Source organism: Vipera berus (genome assembly GCF_964194415.1).
Source record: "Vipera berus genome assembly, chromosome: 1".
Classification (NCBI taxonomy): domain Eukaryota; kingdom Metazoa; phylum Chordata; class Lepidosauria; order Squamata; family Viperidae; genus Vipera; species Vipera berus.
The window spans coordinates 180,860,876-180,886,738 of NC_138202.1; the positions used below are offsets into that span (position 1 = coordinate 180,860,876).

Consider the following 25,863-nt stretch of genomic DNA (forward strand, 5'->3'; position numbering starts at 1 on the left):
ATCTGCCAAAGTCTCTTGAATACAAGCAGAGTTATGAGTTATGAGAGTTATGAGTTATGAGCTCAGAGTTATGAGCTAAAGGCAAATGGTGAAGGAGGGCTACACTGCAAGAGGAGAGCCCTTGGAAGTGTGTCTGCTTAGAAGTTGGTCCTCCCTGCTTAATAGTTCTGTACTTTAAGCAGCCATAATGAGCCACAACTGAATTTCTGTGGAGGCATTTTTTATTAGAGAGAATGCTCATACTGAAACAGCATCTATATTAGCCAGTTGACTTACTCTTAGTAGCCTCTTCTTGGTTCACTTTCTAGACCAGGGGTAGGCAACCTCGGCTCTTTTATGATTCATGGACTTCAACTCCCAGAATTCCTGAGTCAGCTATGTTCATGAGTCATAAAAGAGCAGAGGTTCCCTACCCCTGTTCTAGACTCTGTCTATAAATGGTCTCTCCCGGTTAGGAGGCTTTTCTGGTAACAATCCTGGACCTATTCCCAGTACTTCTTTTATGTCCTGTTGATTACATGCTATAGGACTTTAACATTGTCCTTACCACTTGAACCCCTCTGGAGGAAATCTATTAACTTTTACATGTGAACAAATATGAGCTTCAAAGAATGAAAGTGATATAGCCAATTTCCCTATTTAATGTTTAAATGCAGATCATACTATGGTCCTGTGTTGAGTATGTCGTGGAAAAATATTTTGAAATGCTCAGTTTCTAGGAAAGCTCAATATACATTTCTTCTTGAATTAGACAATACCTGTATAATTTTCCTTGCTGAATTCATATAAGGATATCAGGTAAATGGTTAGCTCTGTATTTACTGTACTTGTAAGCAAAAGTTGCTAAAGTGCACAAACTGAGTATATCTCAGTTACTATGTTATTACTGAAGAGGTACTGACTTCTGTTATTCCTCTCATTGGTGCAGTTCAGGTTTATATCATGCAGTTACAAATTTATTCAGGCTATTTGTAACTTCCCATTTTTCACATTGCTGCTTCCATTCTGAAAAATCTATTTTCTCCTACTCAAACACCACATAATTTCTTAAGGTGAAAAATAAGGACTCTGCATGTATTTTTATTGGTAACATCTATTTTTCAAAACATAATCAAAATTAAGATCCTGATTAGATCCTGAATTAAGTCAGAAACTAAATGTTAATAGAAGGTGGATACTGGGTTAACAGCTTGAATCCTTGTAAAATGCTGGATAAAACACCTTTGAATTAATCATCAAGATTTTTTACATTCTTAAACAAGATATTTCTCAAATTTAACATATCTACAGAAATCAGCAAAAATTATGTGATTTTTACTTCTTAATGAATTGCAGCAGAAGAAGGCTGATACAACACCCCCCTGCATCTCTACCTGGTTTCCAACAGTTGGAGCTTGTTTCATACTTGTTCTAGGACTCACCTTTTCTCTATCTATGCTTATATTTCAGTAAGGATTGTGCTGGACCCTCCTCTAAAGGAGGAGCAGGGAAGGAGGAGTCAAGCTAAAGTTTTTTAAGGGAAGATTGAGTAAAAACACAAAGCAAAAATAGCACAGTTGGATTTTTAGCATTGTTTCTGTGCACATGTGTATACAATCCATCCTGGGGGAAAAAATAACCACTTTCCTCAAGAATGCTGAGAACCTATAAAATTGTGAAAACTTTGAAAGGACGATTTGGTGTTGTCCATGGAGCCATTCAACATAATCAGTACTTTTCAAGAATTGGTATCCGATCACTCACTGTGAAGGTAATTGGAACTTCTTGTTAAACATTTGACCAATTCTTTCTTTCAGTGCAGAGTGTTATGTGCTGAAAAATTTATTGTTATATGCAGATAATTTTTCTTAAAGCAAACACAAGAAAATTATTGAGCAAAACTAGGTTTCCAAGTTCTGATTTATTAGAGACTGTTGACTGCAGATGTATTGACTTAACAAATACTAGTGTGTACCCTGAGTTTTAAATTATACGTTAGATTATTTTGAAAGGTGAAGGTTCACAGATCCTCTTTAAATGTATGGAGATAATTGTTCTTAACAATAGGTTTAAAGTTAATATGGAATTATTAGATATCAAAGATTACATTTATGAAGTTTTTATATACTCCTATACTATCTAATACAAGAAAACAAGATTGTAGAATTTGCATTTTTTTCTGATAGAACCTGGATGCTCAATTCAGGCCAATCTGAAATCATGAAAGTTAGTAACCGGATTAGTGGGGAACGAGGCCTGCTTCTCACTAACATTAAACTTGTTTCTGCTCTGGGTTATTTCACTTCCATGTGATAAAAGTCTTTCTCAAGTCAGTTAATAACCATAAGGAAACCTATTTTCTATTATATTACCCTTGCTAAGAAATTTAGTCCAAGATCGAGGCTTCCCTCACTCTTTTCTTTATCATCATCCTTGTAGCCATCACTAACTGGGGCCCTGAGGCAAGATGCTTGTGTAATCCCATTACTAATTTTCTAAATTGTCCTTCTCAGATGGATTACATGACTTAGGGCTAGCTTCTATCTTTGTTCCTACAAAAAAGCCATAATACTTGGTGTTGTTGCACTTTATTTCTTTTTAAGGGAACTAATACATACCCCCATTTTCTTTGAGCAGTGGGAAGATATATGGGCACAATGCTTATCTGCTTCCCTTTGAAAAGAAAGCACTAGAAGCTTGTGGTGTTTTCAAATATTTGACTTTATTTGCAAACCTGAGTGTTCCCTATCAGGTTAAACTGAGTGTTCCCTATCAGGTTTTCATAGAGACAACCAGGCTCTAAAGTTTATTTTATTCCTGTCTCTTCTTTCAGTTGTTTTCATTATTTCTTTTCACAGACTTAGACTGCAATATTCTTAGCTCAGAGAAAGACTGGAACAGAAAAACCATGTCCCTACCCATATATTTCCTAATAATTCTCAAATGTTAGCAGCATCTAGCTATGGAAAGCAGTAGATAACTTCCCTAGCCATATTTACCAGGACTACTTCTAGCTCCATTTTTTTTCTGGTACAGATTACCAATTTATAGTAATATCAGTTTATACTTAGCCAAAACTTTCAGTTGCTCTATCTTAAGCCACTTAAAATAATTTTGTTTGCACACCAATGCGTGTAACAAACTAGTTCAGTTATATTATTAATTTTATTGGTATGATCAGTACAATTCAGGAGATATAGAACCATGTCCTTACTTTTTTGAAGGGCAAATTGCAAATGATTTTTTTTTAAACTCAGAAAAGAGGAGAAACATTTCTACCTGCACATTATGTTTTAGCTACATCATTGTTATATTTTCACATAGCCTTAATACTAGGATTAGCTTATTTCTTTATCAGATGTGAAATTTCAAGATTATTTTAGTTTAAGAGAATACCTATTTTTAATGCCGCGCACTGTAAATTATTCCTTCTTACCACTTCCTCAGCCATAGGATTGCATTATTTAGACTTCCCTGCTTTTACCCTCTGCAAATTTCTAAAAACAGAGGATGGGAGATGACAGCAAAAGACCTGGGCTCAGTGTTGCATGGGGAAAGCATTAAAGAGATTTCTTTACCAAAATTAGGAGTACTAAATTTGTAATGGGTTTACAAATTTGTTGAGACCAATGGTTTGCATTTAGCCATGTCTTTTATCTATCACAATATTTCACTGGTCAGTATTATTGCCCCTTCAACAATTACCCAGCAGAATCTGATTATTAGCATGTATATATTTAAAAACAATCAAATATGGCTGAGGATTTGGTAAGGCAAGTTAATTAAGAAAATATTAAAATAAAAAACCAGAAAAACAAAAATATTTAACTGGAATTACTTTTTTGCATACCTAAAAATTGAGATCAAAGGTGAGCCAAATATAGTAATCAGGGAAACATAGGTGGCAGAAAAAGACCTAATGGTTTATCAAGTCTGCACTTTGGGTATTCTTGTTGTTATTTGATTATAGATTAAAAATCATTCAAGACTCTTTGCCCTTGCTTTCATTTACAGCCAGTGATATTTTCTAATCTTTTAAATAGTATGTATGTATTTTAATTTTTTAGTATCCATTGTAATAATTTTTACAATGTTTAATCTTTTTTATTGGATTATTTGGTATATCCTACAAAACTGACAACAAACTAAATTGTCATTAATTATTCAACACTGTTATATAATCTTTCTGATTTTTTTTACAAACTATCAGGCAAAGTGAAAGGCTAAATATTCATTCCCACTAGAGATGGTAATACGTACTAATTTTATTACATACTCTCCAGTGAATCTAGAAATGCTAGATTCTAAGAAATCTAGTGCCATGCATGAAATATTTTTGTTTATTTTTTCATGATTTGTTGAAATAGGGCTAAAAACAATATAAAGTTAACAAGTTGAATCATCAAATTCAGTTCCCAAGTTTTCTTCACATATACTTTTAAAACTTTTAAGATAATTTTGAAACCATGTAAGAAATACAGTAATGGAACTGGAAGTGTTTGAAACAGGCATAGTAATTTTAATTACAGCTATTCTGCTGAGCAATGATAAAGAAATTGTCATTACTTAAATTCTTTATCTTTCAGAAGCGAGGATCATAATTATATGATCTTGATTAGTGCCATTATTGGTAATAATTGCTCTTAAGCATCTAAATCCATCTGAGATAAGTTCAGTAGTTTTGTGAAGTCATTGTTACATTTCTTTATATGTTGAATAACACCAAATGATTTAATAAAATTGACTTCTGATCCCACTGCTGTGTGAAATATATTTAGTCTGATATTCAGTCTCTAGGATTTGAAACAAAACCAAAACCATATTTATTGCATTATATTCTTTCATTTAAGAATTTGAATATATTTTTAATATTCCAAGATAATTTTATGATGAGTCTGAAATAAGAAAATAGGCATGCTTGTTTTAGCTCCCTTTTTTGTCAATCAATATTGTTCATATAGCCAAGCAAGAATAGAATAGAATAGAATAGAATAGAATAGAATAGAATAGAATAGAATAGAATAGAATAGAATAGAATAGAATAGAATAGAATAGAATAGAATAACAGAGTTGGAAGGGACCTTGGAGGTCTTCTAGTCCAACCCCCTGCTTAGGCACGAAACCCTATACCATTTCTTTTTTTTATTGCTTTTATAAAAACATATATTAAAACAAAAAATACATATAAAAAACAAAACATAACATAAACAATACAATCAACAAAAATACAAAAAGAATACTTAACTTCCATTATTCTTAATCTTTCTAATCATTTTCAGGTGACCTCCTCAAGTCCCCCCTATCTGCGTTTCATTGTAGATCATCATTAGCAATTTCTATTTCATAATTCTAAATCATATTTAATATCTATCTATATTTAATTTCTTATCATTTAACAATCATTCTTTCATATTATCCTTAATACTAAACATTAAACTCTAAAACTGCAACCTATAAGCACTTCCAAGTCCATTTCAAACTAATTAATATGACAATATTTCTTCAAATAGTCCTGAAATTTCTTCCAATCTTCTTCCACCGACTCTTCTCCCTGGTCACGGATTCTCCCAGTCACCTTGGCGAATTCCATATAGTCCATCATTTTCATCTGCCATTCTTCCACAGTTGGTATTTCTTGTGTCTTCCAATTCTTGGCTATCAAAATTCTCGCTGCTGTTGTGGCATACAGAAAGAGTAACATCTTTTTTGGGATAATACACCCAAGACAGACAAAACGTGATCCACTGGAGAAAGAAATGGCAACCCACTCCAGTATCTTTGCCATGAAAACGCCATGGACAGTACCAAAAGGCAAAACGATATGACGCTGGAAGATGAGCCCCTCAGGTCAGAAGGCGTCCAATATGCTACTGGGGAAGAGCAGAGGGCTAGTACTAGTAGCGCCAGAAAGAATGAAGCGACTGGGCCAAAGCCGAAAGGACGCTCAGCTGTGGATGTGTCTGGTGGTGAAAGGAAAGTCCGATGCTGTAAAGATTTTTTCTCCATAGGAACCTGGAATGTAAGATCCATGAATCAAGGAAAGCTGGACGTGGTCAAACAAGAAATGACAAGACTGAACATCGACATCTTAGGTATCAGCGAACTAAAATGGACAGGAATGGGTGAATTTAATTCAGATGACCATCAGGTATACTACTGCGGGCAAGAATCCCTCAGAAGAAATGGAGTAGCCTTCATAGTCAATAAAAGAGTAGGAAAAGCAATACTGGGATACAATCCTCAAAATGACAGAATGATCTCAGTTCGAATCCAAGGCAAACCATTCAATATCACAGTAGTCCAAGTCTATGCCCCAACCACCAGTGCTGAAGAGGATGAAATTGACCGGTTCTATGAAGCCCTACAGCACCTTATAGAACTAACACCAAAAAATGATGTCCTTATCATCATGGGGGATTGGAATGCTAAAGTAGGAAGCCAAAAGATGACCGGAATAACAGGCAAGTTTGGCCTTGGAGTACAAAATGAAGCAGGGCACAGGCTGACAGAATTTTGTCAAGAGAATACGATGGTCATAGCAAACACTCTTTTCCAACAACCCAAGAGACGGCTCTACACATGGACATCACCAGACGGTCAACACAGAAATCAGATTGACTATATGCTCTGCAGCCAAAGATGGAGAAGCTCTATACAGTCAGTAAAAACAAGACCAGGAGCTGACTGTGGCTCAGACCATGAGCTTCTCCTTGCAAAGTTTAAGCTTAAACTGAAGAAAGTAGGGAAAAGCACTAGGCCACTCAGGTATGAATTAAATCATATCCCTGTTGAATATACAGTAGAGGTGACAAATAGATTTAAGGAATTAGATCTGATAGACAGAGTGCCTGAAGAACTATGGACAGAGGTTCGCGACATTGTACAACAGGTAGCAACCAAAACCATCCCAAAGAAAAAGAAATGCAAGAAAGCAAAATGGCTGTCTGAGGAAGCTTTGCAAATAGCTAAGGAAAGGAGGGAAGCGAAAGGCAAGGGAGAAAAACATACATATGCCCAATTGAATGCAGAATTCCAGAGAATAGCTAGAAGAGATAAGAATGCCTTCTTAAATGAACAGTGCAAAGAAATAGAAGAAAACAATAGAATAGGGAGGACCAGAGATCTTTTCAAGAAAATTGGACAGATGAAGGGAACGTTTAATGCAAAAATGGGCATGATAAAGGACCAAAATGGCAGGGACCTAACAGAGGCAGAAGAGATTAAGAAGAGGTGGCAAAATTACACAGAAGAACTATACAAGAATGAGCTTAATGTCCCTGATAATCACAATGAGGTGGTCACTGACTTCGAGCCAGACATCCTAGAATGTGAAGTGAAGTGGGCCTTAGAAAAGCTGAGCAACAACAAAGCTAGTGGAGGTGACAGTATTCCAGCTGAGCTATTCAAAATCTTAAAAGACAGTGCAGTAAAAGTGCTACACTCAATTTGCCAGCAAATTTGGAAAACTCAACAGTGGCCACAGGATTTCATATGCAAGGAAGAGCACCTCAGTTCTGCAAACATGATTCTGCAGAAGACATTTTAGCCATTTGGAAACCACCATCTCTTTTTCATAATATACCGGTTAGCCAGTATAATTTGTTTTTAATAATTTGTAAATTAAGACCAAATGCATTAAAAAATAACAGCATATCAACTTAGCGACTCGTAAGGTTCACAAGTGTATGTTAAGGAAAAATAATTGCTTCAGCCACGCTGCATAAACAAGTCTGTTCTTAAATCATGATGATGCTAAATCAGAAACATGAAAGCATTTGCTTGTCTAGAAATATGCAAGGCCCTTTGGGCAATATGATAATAGGATCAAATAATGCAACCTTTTGCTTGTTGATACCAGTCAGAATTGGATTGTAGTTATTCAAAATAACTACTATTGATTTCAAAGGGATTTTCTCCAGGGAATAGTGCCGCTAACTCAGAAGAAAGATTTAGAAATTAAATCTGTGTTATTTTCATATGTACAGAAGGGAGGGCATAAGAGGAGCACTCTGGTCTTATGAAGGTCACTGTTAATGAAAGTGAGCAGACTGAAATGGAAGCTTTCAAAATGTAAGGCCAATTTCTGATCCACTGGATCAAAGGCTGATAACCTGAGGCTGCATGGACTTCCGAAAATGACAGCTGCAGACCCTGAAAAATTCCAAGCTTTGCTACTTGGTTGCAGTGTTGAATGTGACAAACAGGGGAAAGCATTAAATACATAACTGAATAGAAATTGAATTAACAGTATTTTAGTACTTAATTAAATATAAATGTAATGCAAAATCACATTATTATTATTATTTTTGCCTTGATTCTATCTACTGCTTTTTTCAATGTAGTTCCTGGCCTGCTTCTCAAAGGATCTTTGCAACTCTTGGTCAGAGTTTTGCACTTTGTCTTACTTTTGTCACACAGAGCAAAAACAACAAAAACATGTGGTTCTTTGTGTTAGAAAAAGGCATGAATGCTCTATGTAGTAATCACACCTTTATTTTTATAAATAACTCAAGGCAATGAACATAATACTCCTTCCTCCTCTTTTCCCTACAACAACAACTGCATAAGGTGGGTTGGGGTGAGAGAAAGTGACTGGCTCAAGGTCACCGAGCTGCCTCTCATGCCTAAGATGGAACTAGAATTCACAATCCCCTGGTTTCTAACCTATAGCCACTCTTCCCAACTATATATATTTTCCTGGTTTGCTTTTGGAGGGATTAAATGAAGACACATTCCCATGTAAGCAATCTTGAGTTTCTGAAGGAAAAGTGAGGTATGTGTGTATCAAATAAATATTAGTTGAATATTATTGAATGATGAAAATCTCAGGCTAGAAGTTGGAAACATTTTCTTTAGAAAGTCAAGCCAAGGAATGAGGTGGGACATAAGCTTTTCTAGAAGCTGATATATACTGCACATGTCAAACACATTACCTAATATTTCAACAAAAATCGAGCACTGTAACACCTGAAGGCCTTGTGTTTGTTGTAAATATGTGGCAGCCTCATCTCTGGCCAGCTGGAGATTTTGAATAGTATCCTTCTAAATCACATTGAAAAAAAACTCATGTGATTCATAAGTAAAAATATGATTCATGAGTACAAATGTGAGGACATATCAAGGGAAGAAGCTGTGGACAGGTTTTAAAGTTTCATTCTATTACTATAATGAACCAAAAAAGCAAAGTGAAACAGCAAACTACAAAATGTGTACAGCCCAAATTAATTCACTATAAAATGCAGCCTCTTTATTGTAGGTTATGGATGATAATTTGCCATACTGGTCCAGTGTGGCTTGGTAAATGTCACTGGCCCAAAGCCAACATCTGGCTTCTGAGCCTAAAGGGGGACTGGAACCTGGCTTTTCCACTCCTAGTCCAGCACTTCAACCACTACACCATACTGACTCTCATATATGTATGTCCAAGCAACAAAAATGTACCCATCCCAACAAACAATATATTTCTTGCAGATGTTAAAATACACTATTGTTGCTACTTTGTTGTGATGTGTTTGTAAACAATCTATGCAATCTTCTTGCAGCAGCAAGCTATGTGGTCCACTTTTTCTTCAACTTTTTTACAGAGATGGCATTTGCTAACTTTTGCTGTCTTCTCAATTCTGGCTTTGTATGCATTTGTTCTTAAGGCTTGGTCTTGTGCAGCAGGAATTAGCCCTTCTGTCTCTTTCTTCAATTTCCCCACTCTTAACCATTGCCAGGTCTTGTTTGCTTTGCCTGCTAGTTTTTTTTAAAAATGTACTGGCATGCAATAGTTTGTCTTGCCATTTCTCTTTTCTGTTCATCATTTGATCTTTCTTATACGCCCGTTTGGTTCCCTGGTTCCCTTGTGGTTATATCTACCATCCTATCCCCAGGTTGGACAGGATCCCAATGTCAGTAATCTTAAATTTGCAACAGTCACTTTTAATTTCCAGATTAAGCATAATATACATTGGCCAGGATGAGGCTCAAGAAATGTCCCACAATTCTTTTCTGCACCAGCCATTGTCTTTCTGCAAAGTGTCAAAACTGTCTGCATTTTAACAACAGTATTTATTACTCTTTTACAAACAATCTTGAAGCATTTGTTATATTGTTTAGGCTTTCTTGTTTTTAGTGTTGCCTTTATTTCTGTTATTTGTCCAAATCTCCATTTCATCTGAGGAAGACTTTTTTTTGTTTTAAAATTGACAAAATGGAATTCAAGCTGAATTTTGTATACTTAACTAATTTTATATGCTACATTGAATTTTACTAGTATATGCTATTGTTAAAATAGAAGGATTGTTTTCCTCACCTATTTGTAAAATATAAAACAGCAACAAAAACTCTTCCATTTTCAGCTGACTTTTGGATGACACAATTATAAAGAGTAGAATGGTATTACTTAGAAGTAATTATGCATATATGGATAATGAAATGGTGATTATAATGGATTTTTTCTTCTAGGCACAGACTGCCAATTTGGTGCTGGAAGATGGAACTAGGATGAGAGGCTACTCTTTTGGGCATCCATCCTCTACAGCTGGGGAAGTTGTATTCAATACTGGCCTTGCTGGGTAAGAGCACATAATCTGCTTTTCATACTACCAGGATAATAAAATGGCATCCACATTAGAATGAAATGCTTCCCACCCAAAAGTCTGGACAATTTTTTCTTTCTTTTTAACCCTTGAATTCTATGTGATCTCAATTGTCCATGAACAGGGGCAGTTGTAGTAGAAAGGAGCAGTGGCATTGGGAGGGTTGATTTTCTCTCCACATTTTCTCCAAGGAGAGGTAAAAATCCCATTAAGCTTCACTTTCTTCACTTTTCTTTCATCTTTTCTATATGAGAAGTTTGGAGAATTGCCTTTTCAAATTGCTACAACACTACAAATTAATGACTCACCAATGGGTTGACTTTCTTCCCAATTTCCTAATGAGGGGCTAGAGGAGTAGAGCACCATAACATTTTATTTCCTAGGCATCTACAAAGGCTATTTCTCTATGACATGTTTATTTGTTATTAATTTAACCAAAGTTTATTCAGTCTTGTTTTTTTTTAGTGTGACACAACCAGAGAGTCATCTCTACTGGACTTAAATCCTACCAGCAAGCATAAAATTATAAAGGGGTTGAAATTGCAGGAACTTTGGGGGAGAATAACCATATCATACTGGATTTCAACATAAACCAGGCAAATAATCAAACAAAGTCAAATTACTGTCTTGGGCTTACGAGAGCTGACCTCAACAAACTTAGGGAGAACTTAGGAAGGATTCCATGAATAGAAATCTTAAAGGGAAAAACAAGATAAGATAGTTGGGCAACTCTGAAAAATGAGATTATAAAAGCTCAGTCTAGTACAATACCACTGACAAAGTAAAAGCAAGAGATCCCAGATGAAACAGTAGGGTTGCATACAAAAATCTCTAATAGATTGAAATACAAAATGGAAAGAAGGACACATAATTAAAACAGAATACCAGCAAATAGGCCAAATCTGCAAGAATGAAGTTAGGAAAGCTAAGGCTCAGAATGAATGAAAACTTGCAACAAATGCAAAAAAGTTTCTTTCAACATGTGAAAAACAAGAAAAATGTTAAGGAAACAACGGATCCACTAATGGGAGAAAATGTCAAGGAGGTGACAGGTAGCAGGGGAAAACCGAATTGCTTAATTCATTTGTTGCATCCGTCTTTACTCAAAAGGAAAAAAATAGACCAATCGGAGCCATAGTGACACAGTAGTTAGAATGCAGTACTGCAGGCTACTTCTACTAACTGCTGGTTACCTGCAGTTCAGCAGTTTGATCTCACTGGCTCAAGTTTAACTCAGCTTTCCATCCTTCCGAGGTCGGTAATATGCTGACTCTGTAAACTTCTTAGTGAGGGCTGTAAAGCATTGTGAAGTGGTATATAAGTCTAAGTGCTATTGCTATCAAAAGCAGTACTGTAGATGACAGAACAGGAGTATGAGTCAAAATAGGGGGGGAAAAAAGAGAGAAAACCTATATACTCTAGACAAGGCCAAATTTCCAGTAACAGGTGTATTGCAGGGTTCTGAAAGAGCTGGAAGATGTGATCTTAGAACCACTAAACAAAATCTTTCAAGGTTCTTGGACCGCTGGGGAAATACCAGAGGACTAGAAAAGAGCTGATGGACTGCCAATGTTCAAAATGAGAAACATATGGATCCAGGAAATTACCAACCAATTAGTCTGACATCAACACATGGTCAAATCCTGGAAAAGATAATCAAGCAGCAGATTTGTGAGCACCTAGAAATGAGCAAAGCTATCATAAGAAGTAAACATGGGTTTGTTAAAAAACAGGTCATGACAGACAAACCTTATTGCCTCCTTTGACAAACTGATTAACTTAGTGGATCAGGGAAATACTATGAACATAGTTTACTTAGACTTCAGTAAGGCATTTGACAAAGTAGACCACAGCCTACTACTTGGTAAGATAGAAAAGTGTGGGATATACAGCATTACCACCAGATGGGTTTGCAACTGGCTGACCACACTCAATGTGTAGTCCTCAGTGGAACTATGGCCACTCCACTAATGGAGAGAAACATGCAGTGGAGTACCTCAAGTCTCTGACTTCAGGCCCAGTTACTCTTCAACATCTTCATAAATGATTTAGATGAGTGGATAGAAGGGGAAATCAACATATTTTCAGACCACACCAAGCTGGAGGAAATAGCCAACACTTCAGAAGATAGACCCAAAGTACAGAAGAATCTTGACAGATTTGAACACTGGGCCCTGAAATTCAGTGGTGAGAAATGTATGGTCTTACACTTAGGCAAGAAAAACCAAATGCAAAGGTATAAAATATGTGGTACCTGGCTCAACAGTAGTGACTGTGAGAGGAATCTAGGCATCCTAGTGGACCACCACTTAAGTATGAAGCAGCAGTGTGTTGCAACTGCTAAGAAAGCCAATGTTGTTCTAGGCTACACCAACAGAAGGACACTATCAAAATCATGTGAATTAATACTACCACTTTATACCTCACTGGTAAGACCACACTTGGAGTACTGCATTCAGTTCTGGTTACCACAATAGAAAAAAAATGCTGAGACTCTGATAAAGAATGCAGAGAAGAGCTCAAAGATGATTAGAGTTCTGGAGATTAAACTATACAATGAGGGAACTAGGTATGTCTAGTCTAATAAAGAGAAGGATTAAAGGGTGACATGACAGCTGCCTTTCAATACTTGAGGGGCTATGACAGAGAAGATAACTTTTCTCCAAAGCTCTTGATAGTAGGACAAGAAGCAATGGGTGGAAGTTCGTTAAAGAGAAATCCAATCTAGAATTAAGGAGAAATTTCTTGACATTGAGAACAATTAATCAGTGGAATGGCTTGCCTTCAGAAATTGTGGGTGCTTCATAAGTGGAGTTTTTCAAGAGATTTGTTGTCGTTAGTTGCGAAGTCGTGACTGACCCATTGTGACCCCATGGACAACATTCCTCCAGGCCTTCCTGTCCTCTACCATCTTCTGGAGTCCATTTAGGTTCACGCCTACTCCTTCAGTGACTCCATCCAGCCACCTCATTCTCTGTCGTCCCCTTCTTCTCTTGCCCTCAACCTTTCCCATCATTAGGCTCTTCTCCAGTGAGTCCTTCCTTCTCATTAGGTGGCCAAAGTATTTGAGTTTCAACTTCAGGATCTGGCCTTCTAAAGAGCAGTCAGGGTTGATTTCCTCTAGGACTGACCAGTTTGATCACCTTGCAGTCCAAGGGACTTATAGGAGTCTTCTCCAGCACCATAGTTCAAAGGCCTCAATTCTTTGGCGCTCAGCCTTTCTTATGGACCAACTTTTACAGCCATACATTGCAACTGGAAAGACCATAGCCTTGACTATACACACTTTTGTTGACAGGGTGATGTCTCTGCTTTTTAGTGTGCTGTCTAGATTTGTCATGGATTTCCTCCCCAGAAGTAAGCGTCTTTTAATTTTAATTTCAAGAGATTAGATAACCATTTTTGTGAAATGGCATAGGGTCTCCTGCTTGAGCAGGGGGTTGGACTAGAAGACCTTCAAGGTCCCTTCTGACCCCATTATTCTATGTTCTGTGTTCTCACACTGTGAATTGTAACTAACTATAGAGAAGTACTTCACACATGTACAGTAGTTGCCAAGTTTGTGATTCAGTGTCACCTGAACCCATACAGTGTCCTAATGAAAATTAACAAGTTGTCCTATTTTTTTCCAGTTAATTTTTGACACAGATAAACATTCGAGCATTCGAGGCTCAGAAACATAATAATCTTGTCATGTAATGTTACAGCAGATTTTTAAAACATGGTTGTACGGTTAAGTTATTCAAATACAAAAATCACCTCATGATTTAAGATTAAACCAGGACAATATTTCCATATCTTCCAGAAGGAGCCCACTCCAGATTTTTAAAAATTGCCTGCATCAGCAGCTGTTCACAGCCTAAAACTAATATGGAAAATTTTAAGTTTTCCCTTTCCTCTCTATAAACAAAGGAGAAATAATTACACATACATATATGTAAAGGTATAAAATATGTGGTACCTGGCTCAACAGTAGTGATTGTGAGAGGAATCTAGGCATCCTAGTGGACCACCACTTAAGTATGAAGCAGCAGTGTGTTGCAACTGCTAAGAAAGCCAATGTTGTTCTAGGCTACACCAACAGAAGGACACTATCAAAATCATGTGAATTAATACTACCACTCAGTGGGTTAGGACGCTGAGCTTGTTGATCAGAAGGTCGGCAGTTTGGCGGGTCGAATCCCGAGTGCCGCGTAACAGAGTGAGCGCCTGTTACTCGTCCCAGCTTCTGCCAACCTAGCAGTTCGAAAGCACGTAAAAATGCAAGTAGAAAAATAGGGACCACTACAGTGGGAAGGTAACAGCGTTCCGTGCGCCTTTGGCGTCTAGTCATGCCGGCCACATGACCACGGAGACGTCCTCGGACAAGCGCTGGCTCTTCGGCTTTGAAACAGAGATGAGCACCGGCCCCTAGAGTCGGAAACAACTAGCACGCATGTGCGGGGGAACCTTTACCTTTACCTTTATATGTAATATGTACCTGTGTGTGAGAAAAGAATTGGGAATGGATAAAAGCTCTAAAGGTAGAAATGAAAGAGAAAATTGGAATAATCTTCTGTCTTCTATCCAGCCAATGAATCTATTTAAAAACAAAGCTTACTGGGTTTTTTTTTTTAAAAAAAAATGAAAAACCATCTGCAGTTGAAATGGTTTAGAAGGGTCTTACTAACCAAAAGGGTTAAGAATATATATTTTAGGCTGAGTAATGGAAAGTCCAAAGAAAAAATGTTTTTGAAGTGAAAGTAAAGGGCATGCCTTTTAATCACATTTCTAATCGGAAAAATTGCTACCAGAGTCCTTCTTATTGTTTCCTACCACAGACCAAGCTAGCTGTTCTTCTACACTGACTATTGGGGGAAATGTTGATAGAAATATTCCACTGAAATTGACTGAAAATGTTGCTGACAGCCCCTTTTTTCAGCTCAACAATCCTTCAATTTAAAAAAAAGAGAAAAGAGGAAGGAATATGTTTTTCATAGCATTTAGCAGCTCCCCCCCCCCTTACTGCACTTCATCCAGGTTTTTCTGATTGCCTAATTTAGCTGCTGTAAAGCAGCCTCCTCCTCCTCCCCTCAGCACATTGCTTCTCAGGCTCAGAAACATTCTTCCCCCCCCCCTGCTGCTCTTCACCAGACTTCTATGCTGTTATTAGGGTTAGCCCATTTAATTGCTTTTCATCTGGATTCCTAGTGAACTATTTTGATCTTGATTTATCATCTGTTTGGCTGTTCACCTTTGCCTGCCTTCACTTGCCCTCTTTAACAATACAGAACTATTGTCTGTGCCTTCTATTTTTTCAGGTCTCTGCCACTTGTATCTTTGGTCTATTTAGTGCAACCTTGTTTTATTCATTTTAGTTGATTCTAAAAAGGGATTTATAACAAAAACCGATTTAGTTAAATGAATTTAATATTTTTTTAAAAATGAATACTTTTACAGTATATTGTTTGCAAGGGAGCAAACAGTGCAAAACGTAGCTACTCTTCCAGACAGGGTGGACATTGGGTAAATCTCCTTAGGACTTACTACACTGCCTAGTTGCCCTGTCATCAGAACAAGATCCCCAACTATCTTTCGCTTCCATGTCCTTGAAATTTGACCTCCAAATGTGTTTTCATGCTATGCTTGGAAAATAATTTCCAATTGTCAACTTATGTGCTCTTGACCATTTCTCATGGAATGCTGTCCTTCCTTGCAGGCTAACCCCACAGTTAATTGCTGACTCTGCAGACAGAAAACTGCTTCTGATAAAAGAGATTCTAAGACTTTCCTTTGTATCATCAGTGGTAAAACAGCAGAGTAGCTTTGGGTAATATATAAACAGTTATTGGTTCAAAACCTGGCAGAAATCTCTGTATTTTTAAATTACTACTTTTCCCCCCTTTCATCTTCATGTGACTTCAGTGTAGGGTTCTGCTACTTGTTTTGCCAGTTACATGTAATTTGGCCTTTAACACATCTTATTCTTTTATCTACCACCCTTTTAATTCCACCGATATATGAAAAATTGGTTTAAAATTATCTCTTTAAATGACTTTAAGTCAATCAATCAATCATACTCGATCATGTTTGTTAATCAAGGAGTGATGCTTATTAATTGAGAGCCAGTTTGGTCTAGTGATAAGGCTCCAGGCTAGAAACCAAGAAGCTATGAGTTCTAGTCCTACCTTAGCCATGAAAACCAGTTGGGTAAACATAGGCCAGTTACTATCTCTCTGCCCAAACCACCTCATAGGGGTGTTGTGGGGAAAATAGGAGGAAAAAGAAGTATTGATTATGTTTGCTACCTTGAGATATTTGTAAGAATAAAGCTGGGATACAAATACATGATGGAACAGAACTTTTAAAATACTGCGACTTAAGGAAACGCAGACCATTTGATCACTTTGGGAAGATAATTAAAGCATCACTGCCACATTCTGCACAAACTCTGTTTTCTTATCTGCGAAATCACCACCATATAAAGAGCCTTCAGTATTCTCACTGGGATCAGTAGCAGTTACACTGAAGTACATAAATTTGGTTGCAAGGTTTTGCATCTGAAAATAATTATTTGTGCTTTTTTGACATACTAAATACTACTTCTTTTAATATACCTGCCAGCTCACAACCATTTCATATAGATCAGAATGATGGAGAGCACTACTAATTTTTCTACCGTTATGGATGATGGGTAATATATTTTGCTGCATCACCACTGCCAAGTTGCACCTGAAGGATTAATTTCCCTTCAAGATGATGGTTCATTGGCAGAAATGCTGTTTACAAATTATGCATAAGCTTGTTTTCAAATGCATTTGTTCCTCTGCTCCCCAAAGTGGATCTCAGTTTCATGCAGCTTCTCATGAACCATTCACTGTGTTAAATAGCGGGTTCTTTGGCACAGGAATGAAGATGCGAAGCTGAGTACAAGGTAACTCATAGTTTATTTCGTGCAGAAACTGTACTGGGGAAAAGGCTGCAACTAGCCACAATATATAGTCTAGCCCCTAGGTGGCAGCCAATAGGTTTGAATCAACCATTGCTGCCTGGAGATAGCCAATTGCAGCACCGGAGATTTGTAGTCTGGGTTGCTGGAGAGCCGTTAGCTACTCCAGCAACCCACGTGGTATACTTTAAGAGCCTAGTACATAACATACTGAATTCATAGGAATCTATAACAGAGTTCCAAAGATTATGAGAAAGTGCACCCTGCCAATTTGGAGGATGGCCAGCTGAGCTTGCACAAGCTGTTGAAAAGCATGTTTGGCAGAATATATATGCTGTGCTATAGGTAGTCCTCAACTTATAACCATTTGTGATCATTTAATGTTACAACTATCAATCCAAATGCAGCTGGAAGGGACCTTGGAGGTCTTCTTGTCAAGCCCCCTGCTCAAGCAGGAGATCCTATACCATTTCAGACAGGTGATTGTCCAGTCTATTTGTAAAAACCTCCAGTGATGAAGCGCCCACAATTTCTGGTGGCAGCCTGTTCCACTGGTTAATTGTCCTCACTGTTAGGAAGTTTCTCCTTAATTCCAGGTTGCTTCTCTCTTTGATCAGTTTCCAACCATTGTTTCTTGTCCTGTCCTCTAGTGCTTTGGAGAATAATTTGACCCCCTCTTCTTTGTGGCAACCTCTCAAATACTGGAATACTGCCATCATGTCCTCCCTAGACATAGGTACTAAATAAGCAATCAACATAAATCATTACAGGATAATAAATAAAAGCAATCAAGATAAATTATAAGTTATAGTCATAAGATGCTAAAGGAATAGATAATCAGAAAGATGAGAAGGATAATAATAATACAGCCCTACTTGGTGGTTTGACATCCCAGGGCATAAGACAGTGTGGTGGGAATTAGTTGTTTAGCAGAATGATGGCATAAGGGAAAAAACTGTCCTTGCGTCTAGTTGTCTAGTCTTAGCACTTATGACTGTTGCAGCATCCCCACAGTCACATGATCAAAAATTGGGTGCTTGGCAACTGGCCTGTATTTACAATGGTTGCGGCACCCTGGGGCCATTTGTGACCTTCCCAGCCAGCTTCCAACAAGCACAGTCAATGGGGGGAGCCAGATTTGCTTAATGACCACATGAATCACTTAACAACTGCAGTGATTCACTTGGCAATAACAAAAAAGGCTATAAAATTGAACACAACTCACTTTACAACTGCCTTGCTTAGCAATGGAAATTTTTTGTCTCAATTGTGATTGTAAGTTAAGGATTACCTCTATTGAAGTCATGTAGGATAAACCTAATGTGGCTGCACATGATGGGGTGTTAATACCAAGGCTAGAGCAAACCCCATTAGGAAGAACATAGAAAATGGAGTATAGAGAGGTATGTGGTCTAGCCACAAATTATAAAACCACATTTATTCAAATAGATATGTCAATTCTTCTTGTGAGATTTCCTTGTTGGCTGCAAGCTAAAACCAATATATTTCAAATAACTCTAACTATACAACTGGCTGCAGTTATTAAGGAATATGTAAGTTGTGCCTCATAAGTCTCCCACTAGTATTTTGCCAGTATGGTTACAAGCCACAAGCTTGGGAACAAGCTGTGATACTTTAAGACATTGTGTTTCCCTGCTCTCTTCAGATTATAAATACTCGGAAAATATTTAGCCAATTTTTGGGGGCCTGCACTAGCAAAAAGGCTGATTTTCCCTGCAAATATAGAGACCTAATAGTTTTTTTTAATACTGGATTTCATAGCATATCAGTGCAGGGAGATACAAAATTCAGCAAATTTTTTTTTTTTTTTTTATTGAAAAGTTTTAAAAAAAAATTCAGCAAATTTTAATGAGTATTGATAGGTACATGATATTCTGTAATGATTTTTGCTTTACTGAAATACTTTTCAGAAATATAGTAAAAGACTGAAAGTAGAAATGTAATTGTGTATTTATTTCAGTAACTCTTGGTCTGGTGGCTATAATTAGTAAAAAAAGCATTCAAACTTAATAGAAGATTAGGTGTGCAATAATAATTTATGTACTTCAAAACTGTCCAACTAACTTCAACAGTATTACTTTATTATAACCCTCTATGGTTACAAAAATCATTCATTAAAACTAAGGACGTAATTTGTTTTAGTCATTGGCAAAATCTGTATATAACAAAAATTACAAAATCATAGTCTGACATATTTCATGCCAATTGTTTAATCTGACACATCATTTCTCTCAATTGATTAACACATTTAATTGTTGATATCAGCCCACTACCAGTCTGGATTAGTTAAAGTGTTTTCTTGTGTGCAACAATCCATCTTTTCACAGGGAAGTCTGCCTTCCATAAAAATGCCTCTTGCAACTTGCTGATATTTGAGAAATAATATAGTAGTTCAATTATATCTAATTTAAATAACAATGAAATAAATTCTATTTAGCTTGTGTAAATCATCCTGAAGAATGCTGGTGCATTTGCAAAGACACCAAGAATATTTCATTTTTGAGCACTGTGATATATATATTCATATACAAATGAATCTCATGAGTTGGAGGGGAACATTTCTTAGTAGCTATCACTTGCACAAAATGTTGTATCAGACTGAATGGGATTTTTTCCCTTCAAATCTTTAAGTAGATATTGTTCACAGACAATTAATTGACTACAATTTCTTTCATCATGCAATTTATCATAATTAATAGCCCCAAATGGCAATATTTAACTTCCTGTCTCCAATTTAGAAAGTGTTAATATTCCCAGCCAAATCAACAGTTTTACAAAGCAGCTAGTCTGATTTCTTATATTCTGTCTTGCAGCCTGCTAGTCTGGCAGGGAGTATTAATTTTGTGTGGATTTTAATCTAGAAAAATAATTTCTTATTGTGCTAAATCCAGATACACCGAAAGTCTGACTGACCCCAGCTACCATGGGCAGATTCTCACACTGGTCAATCCCATCATAGGAAATGGTGGTGTCCCTGACACAGCTGCTTCAGATGAAATTGGCCTCAGTAGATATTTGGAATCTGATGGCATCAAGGTAAGCAACCCCACCCCCACCCCTTAATTCAAAAACTGATTTAAACAAAAAATCCTGGTGGTGCCAATGGTGGCTGCATTATGAATAGTTTTCGACTTGCAGCCATTCATTTAGTGACTGCTCAAAATTACAACAGCGTGAAAAAATGACTTATGACCATCTTTCACCCTTATGACCATTGCAGCATCCCCATGGTCACATGATCAAAATTCTGACACTTGGGCAACTGGCATATATTTATAATAGTTGCAGCATCTTGGGTCATTTGATCAACTTTTGCAACCCTCAGACAAGCAAAATTAATGGGGATGCTGGATTCACTTAACAACTATATTAATAACTGAACATTGTTTGTGCAAATGCAGCTTTGTTTACTCGTGCACTTGCCCGCTGCTTGCGCAGCCTGGTTCCCAACAGGCCATGGCCCAGTACTGGAGGTTTGGGGACTCCTGCTTTAGAACAGACTTGGAATTAATCCTTTACTGCCAAGTGTTATTTTAAAATACTTTTAAAACAGTTTTAGAGTCACATTTTCTTCACAGGTTTCAGGCCTGCTGGTGCTGGACTACAGCAGTGAATACAGTCACTGGCGGGCAGTCAAGTCTCTGGGTGAATGGCTGAAAGAAGAAAAGGTGAGGCTTATATATTTTCTGTGGAAAATATTTTTAAATAATGTTAGTAGTGATTTGTATTTTACTATATTATAGAAATCAAAGAAGACATCTCTTTTGTATTCTCTATAGTAGTGGGGAAGAAAATAGCTCGACATTACAACATCTTTCCTGGTTCTGAGTCCAGAATCTTTAAGATAAATTATGGAACTTACGTGTTATCAGTTCAAGTTTGTTTATTTATTTATTTATTTATTTATTTATTTATTTATTTATTTATTTATTTATTTATTTATTAATGGGACTTATATCCCGCCCTATCTCCCGAGGGACTCAGGGCAGCTAACAACAACAAAAATTAAAGGTCTCTGTACAGTAAATTAAAATTTAAAATTGAAATAAATTAAAGATTAGAGTTAAAATTGTAAACATAATTAAAATCCCTGTCAGTCCAGGTCAGCCAGGTGGAAAAGGAGTGTTTTGAGGCTGCGTCGAAAGGACTGGAGATCTTGGGCCATCCGAAGCTCAGGGGGGAGTTGGTTCCACAGGGCTGGCGCTCCCACAGAGAAGGCTCTTCCCCTGGGGGTCGCAAGCCGACATTGTCTAGCCGACGGTACCCTGAGGAGGCCTTCTCTGTGTGAGCGTGCTGGGCGATGGGAATTTATAAAGTTAGCTTTATAAAATACACTTCCCTTTAAACCCTACCTTCCCTAAGAAATGCATTTCCCAGGATTTTTTTTAACAGAAATACTGGCAAGTAAAAAACCTTGTGTTACTGATCATGTTGATGTTATGTTATTTTGACTGGTTTGTACAGCAAATGAAAGTAAAACTATACAGGACTGAGATAAATTTGTGCCAGTTTCAAGTCTAGTTTTTATGACATTGTTGATTTATTAGTCATCATATGGGTTCACATCCTAAATATTTCTAAGCTGATGGGTTATTTCTTTTCCATGACTGAAAAAATATATGAAAGTCCATCTTTGATAGCACCTTTCACTGAATATTAATGGACTTAAAATATTCGAGATATAGCACTGATTGGGTATTTTAGTATGATATGTAGAAATTTTATTTGTGTTATATTTATATTATATTTGTAATAAATGAATTAATTTCCATAATCAGATTTAATTACCAGAAGTTACTATTTTTAATTTTTAATATGCTAGCATTTGCTTTTTTTCCTCAGATACCAGCTCTTTATGGGATTGACACCAGGATGCTTTCTAAAATAATTCGAGACAAGGTAGACAAAACCAGGTTATTGAAAAATCCCTGTAGAGGGCTGTTATAACAAAACATTCCAAATTATTTTTGGATAAATAAAAACTACAAAATAGCTCCCAAACCTTTGACTTAATCATAATCTTCTCTAAGTGGATATTAAAGTAAAAAGCAAAATAAAAAGGTTGACATGAGGAAATATTTTCTTTCTATTGATACTTTTCCTGAGCTAAATTGTCAAGTTGCTTTTTCCTTGAAAACTGAAATCTGAAAACTGAAATCACCAGGATAAAAAAATGCTTCAAAAGGTTAAACTGAAATAATTTAGCACATGAAAATAACAATCATAAATTTCCTTCAAATATGAGGTAAACCATACCTAGGATTTTTAACGTTAAAATTCAAAGTGGTTCTTGCTCAGTTTAAGCTGAGTTGAACTCTTTCACCTACATCCATTATACCTTGTAAAACAGAATTGTTTTTTCTGTTTCTTGATCATTTTAGTTTTTTTCAAAACTAGAGATAAATGGGCTTTTGGACAGAATTAAAGGCAAAATCATTTTTTCTTCTCCTCAAAGGAAGGGGCATGGGAATTATATCAAGTCAGGTCATGATGGCATTAAGCCCCATAGGTTTCTCCCCCAACTCCCCCCCCCAAAAATCTGAAGAATTTGGGATTTTGAGATAAATCAATCAGAATGGTGTTGTCTGTGACAGAGTATTTCTGTTCCTTATTTCAGTTGTCTAACTTTTTTAAAATATATAGAAAGATTTAGTAACACAACTATTTTGTCTTTTAATAGATTTTGGGTGCTTCACATAAGCACTTAGTGGTGACTTGGAACCAGCTTTGGATTATTGCAATTACTTTATGTTGGATGATTTTGAGAATTTTTTTCTGGCTTTGCTGTGATTTATGTGAGGCTGGGACAAAGGTGATGTTTTCTTTGAAATGTAGAATCATCACAGAATTGATTTGGCAAGTTTGGGAAGTAGAAAGATAGTGGTATGAAAATGTCCTTTGTCCCTAGATATCTGATAACAATATTTTTTTAACTAAACAGGGAACTATTCTTGGAAAGATTGAATTTGAGGGTCAGCCTGTGAAATTTTTGGATCCAAACAAGAAAAACTTAATTGCTGAAGTATCAACAAAGGTAAAGATTCTATTCTCACTCGAGACATTGTAGAAGAAGTACAGCAGTTCCTTCTGTTGTCCTACTCAGTTTGATTATCATGGTGATGAGAATTTTGAAAGCTGTGTATATTTTTTGGGATGAGCCAAGTACCATCATAGGGCCTCATGATCATGTGATTACAACAGGCCGAATTTGGAAAGAAGGCCAGGACATAGGGTCTTATTATCAGTTTGTGATCTTTGTTTCCTCTAAAATGAATGATCTTCATCCCAGAAGTGCGGGAGAATTGCTTCAAGTTCCTTTATAACTTGGCTATGAAGGGAAGATCTCACAGAGAACTTTTTCTGATATTATTGCACAATTATAAAACTGTTGGAGGGTAAACCTTTTGAATCTGAGGGTTTTGTCTTTGTTGTGATGAACCATTCTCTGTTTTATTTATTCACTGTTTCGTTTGAAAAGAAATATAATAGGTTTTATTCATGTTCTGCTTCAAATTGCATGTCTTACTGAATGCCATACCCATGTTTTTATATGCTATAAATCTAGAATGGCTCATTTTCCCAAGCCTCTTCAAAATGTACTTGACAATCATGCTTACAATTTCATGTATAATATTACTTCCAAGTTAGAGAAAAAGATTAAGTCAACCCCAATTTCCATTTGATTACATTTATCACAGTGAAAAGGGCCAAAACTTCTACTTTAAATAATAGACTGTTTTTAAAAATAAAATGAAACTTTACTAAAACTTTCACTTCTGAAGACAATTACTCTGGACTCCCTTGAATTGTGCAATCATTGAAGACAGTGCAAGACTAACTAAGTGAGAGAATGTATAGGGCAAAAGGAAATTCAAATGCATGGTTCTTTGATGCCCTCATAAGGGTTTTCCAGATGTTTCTATAGTAGCTGTTTAACATAAGCTAAGTAGTTTATGGTTATGAAATGGTTAAGCTGATGCTGATCTGATGATTTCATTTGTTTTATCTCAGCTGCCAATTATGTGTTTATTGTTAAGTGATTGTTTATGGTATTTTTAATTGTTATTAGTCACCCAGAGTAATGGTTTTGAAGTGGGTTGCCATATAAACTGAAATAAATAAAGAACCATGCAAGCAAGCAAGCAAGCATGATCCTAAGGAAAATCAGCCTTACACATGAATTTAGGGAGGATATGATTTAATTATATCTATTCATGCACCTGCTTAGAAGATTGATCTAGCATGGGAAAGGAATATATACATGCTGAAATATTTAGTAAATAAACAATTTTGTGTGGATTTTGAAGTAATGAAATATGCCAAAAACTAAAATATAATGTTGTTATATTAGTTTTGGAACTACAAATATTAATTCTGTTTGCATAAAAGTATGGACTTAAGAAAACCTTCCAAACTCACTAGAAAAGGCAACACAATTTTGTTTATTTATTGCAATAATTTATATACAGGATTGCCTTGTCCTAGGACTATTACTACTAATTGCAATTTTGTGTGAACTATTCCCCATTATGTTAGCTTAGAAAAAGGCAGCATGGCAAAAGGGAGGCTTATTGCCAAGGTCTGTGCTGCCAGGCATAATGAGATGAACATTTTTCAGAAGGGAAAGAGTGGCACAATACAAATTTATAGGTATAGATCCAAAATCTGAAATAATTGCAGATTTTTTTCCAGAACACAAGCTAATTATTTTCCCAATGAAATCACCCTAAATTAATTAGATCTCCAATCCCAATTGGTAATTTTTCACTTAATTTTCCTGAATTAAAACAAATCCTGTTCCAATTAATTTCCCTTTTGATTCAATATACCTTGTGCAGCAAAATCCTTTATATAAGTGAACGTTAAGCTGTGATACGTTTTGCATTATCATGACAGAAATTAAATTAGCCCTCAACTTTTCTGAATATATATTTTTGTGACTGAGACAGAATTTTTTCAAAGTAAAGCAAATACGGCTGTATGAAACAGAAGTATAACATAAATTATGTATTTTCTAAGCACAGCTGGGATAACAAGCTGGTTTCTTTGACATTTCCAGTGGCAAAGATGCCATTTGTGAGGCCCATGGTTTAGTTCCCACGTCTTTAGTACTACTGATAAAAGCCCCATTCAGGAACAATCAACCTGAGTATTCAGTTATAGGTTTATATTGAACCTGAAATGTCCCTGTTCATATATTTTTTAAAGCTAAGGCACTTTCTCCTGTTTCCATTCTCCTAAAGAACTTGAGGTCTCCTCATACTTGTTTTTAACCTTAAGACTATTGCACCCAGAGATGAGTATGTTGGAAGGAGTATTGGACAGAATATTAGACAGAAAAGAAGCTCAGTT

General features: G+C 36.4%; 1 protein-coding gene across 1 annotated transcript in view; it reads left to right on the top strand.

Annotated features, from left to right (window-relative positions):
- Positions 1-1,705: 1,705 nt before the first annotated feature.
- The window catches only part of CPS1 (carbamoyl-phosphate synthase 1), a gene marked incomplete at its 3' end in the record, with an annotated part of 181,118 nt that continues 156,960 nt past the window's right edge, over positions 1,706-25,863 (top strand). Inside the window, exons 1-6 of the mRNA XM_081313498.1 lie at positions 1,706-1,750; positions 10,429-10,538; positions 20,403-20,547; positions 21,090-21,179; positions 22,354-22,410; positions 23,453-23,545. Coding sequence (XP_081169624.1) covers positions 10,468-10,538; positions 20,403-20,547; positions 21,090-21,179; positions 22,354-22,410; positions 23,453-23,545 — 456 coding nt within the window. The 5' untranslated portion in view covers positions 1,706-1,750; positions 10,429-10,467. The remainder of the gene's footprint in view (positions 1,751-10,428; positions 10,539-20,402; positions 20,548-21,089; positions 21,180-22,353; positions 22,411-23,452; positions 23,546-25,863) is intronic.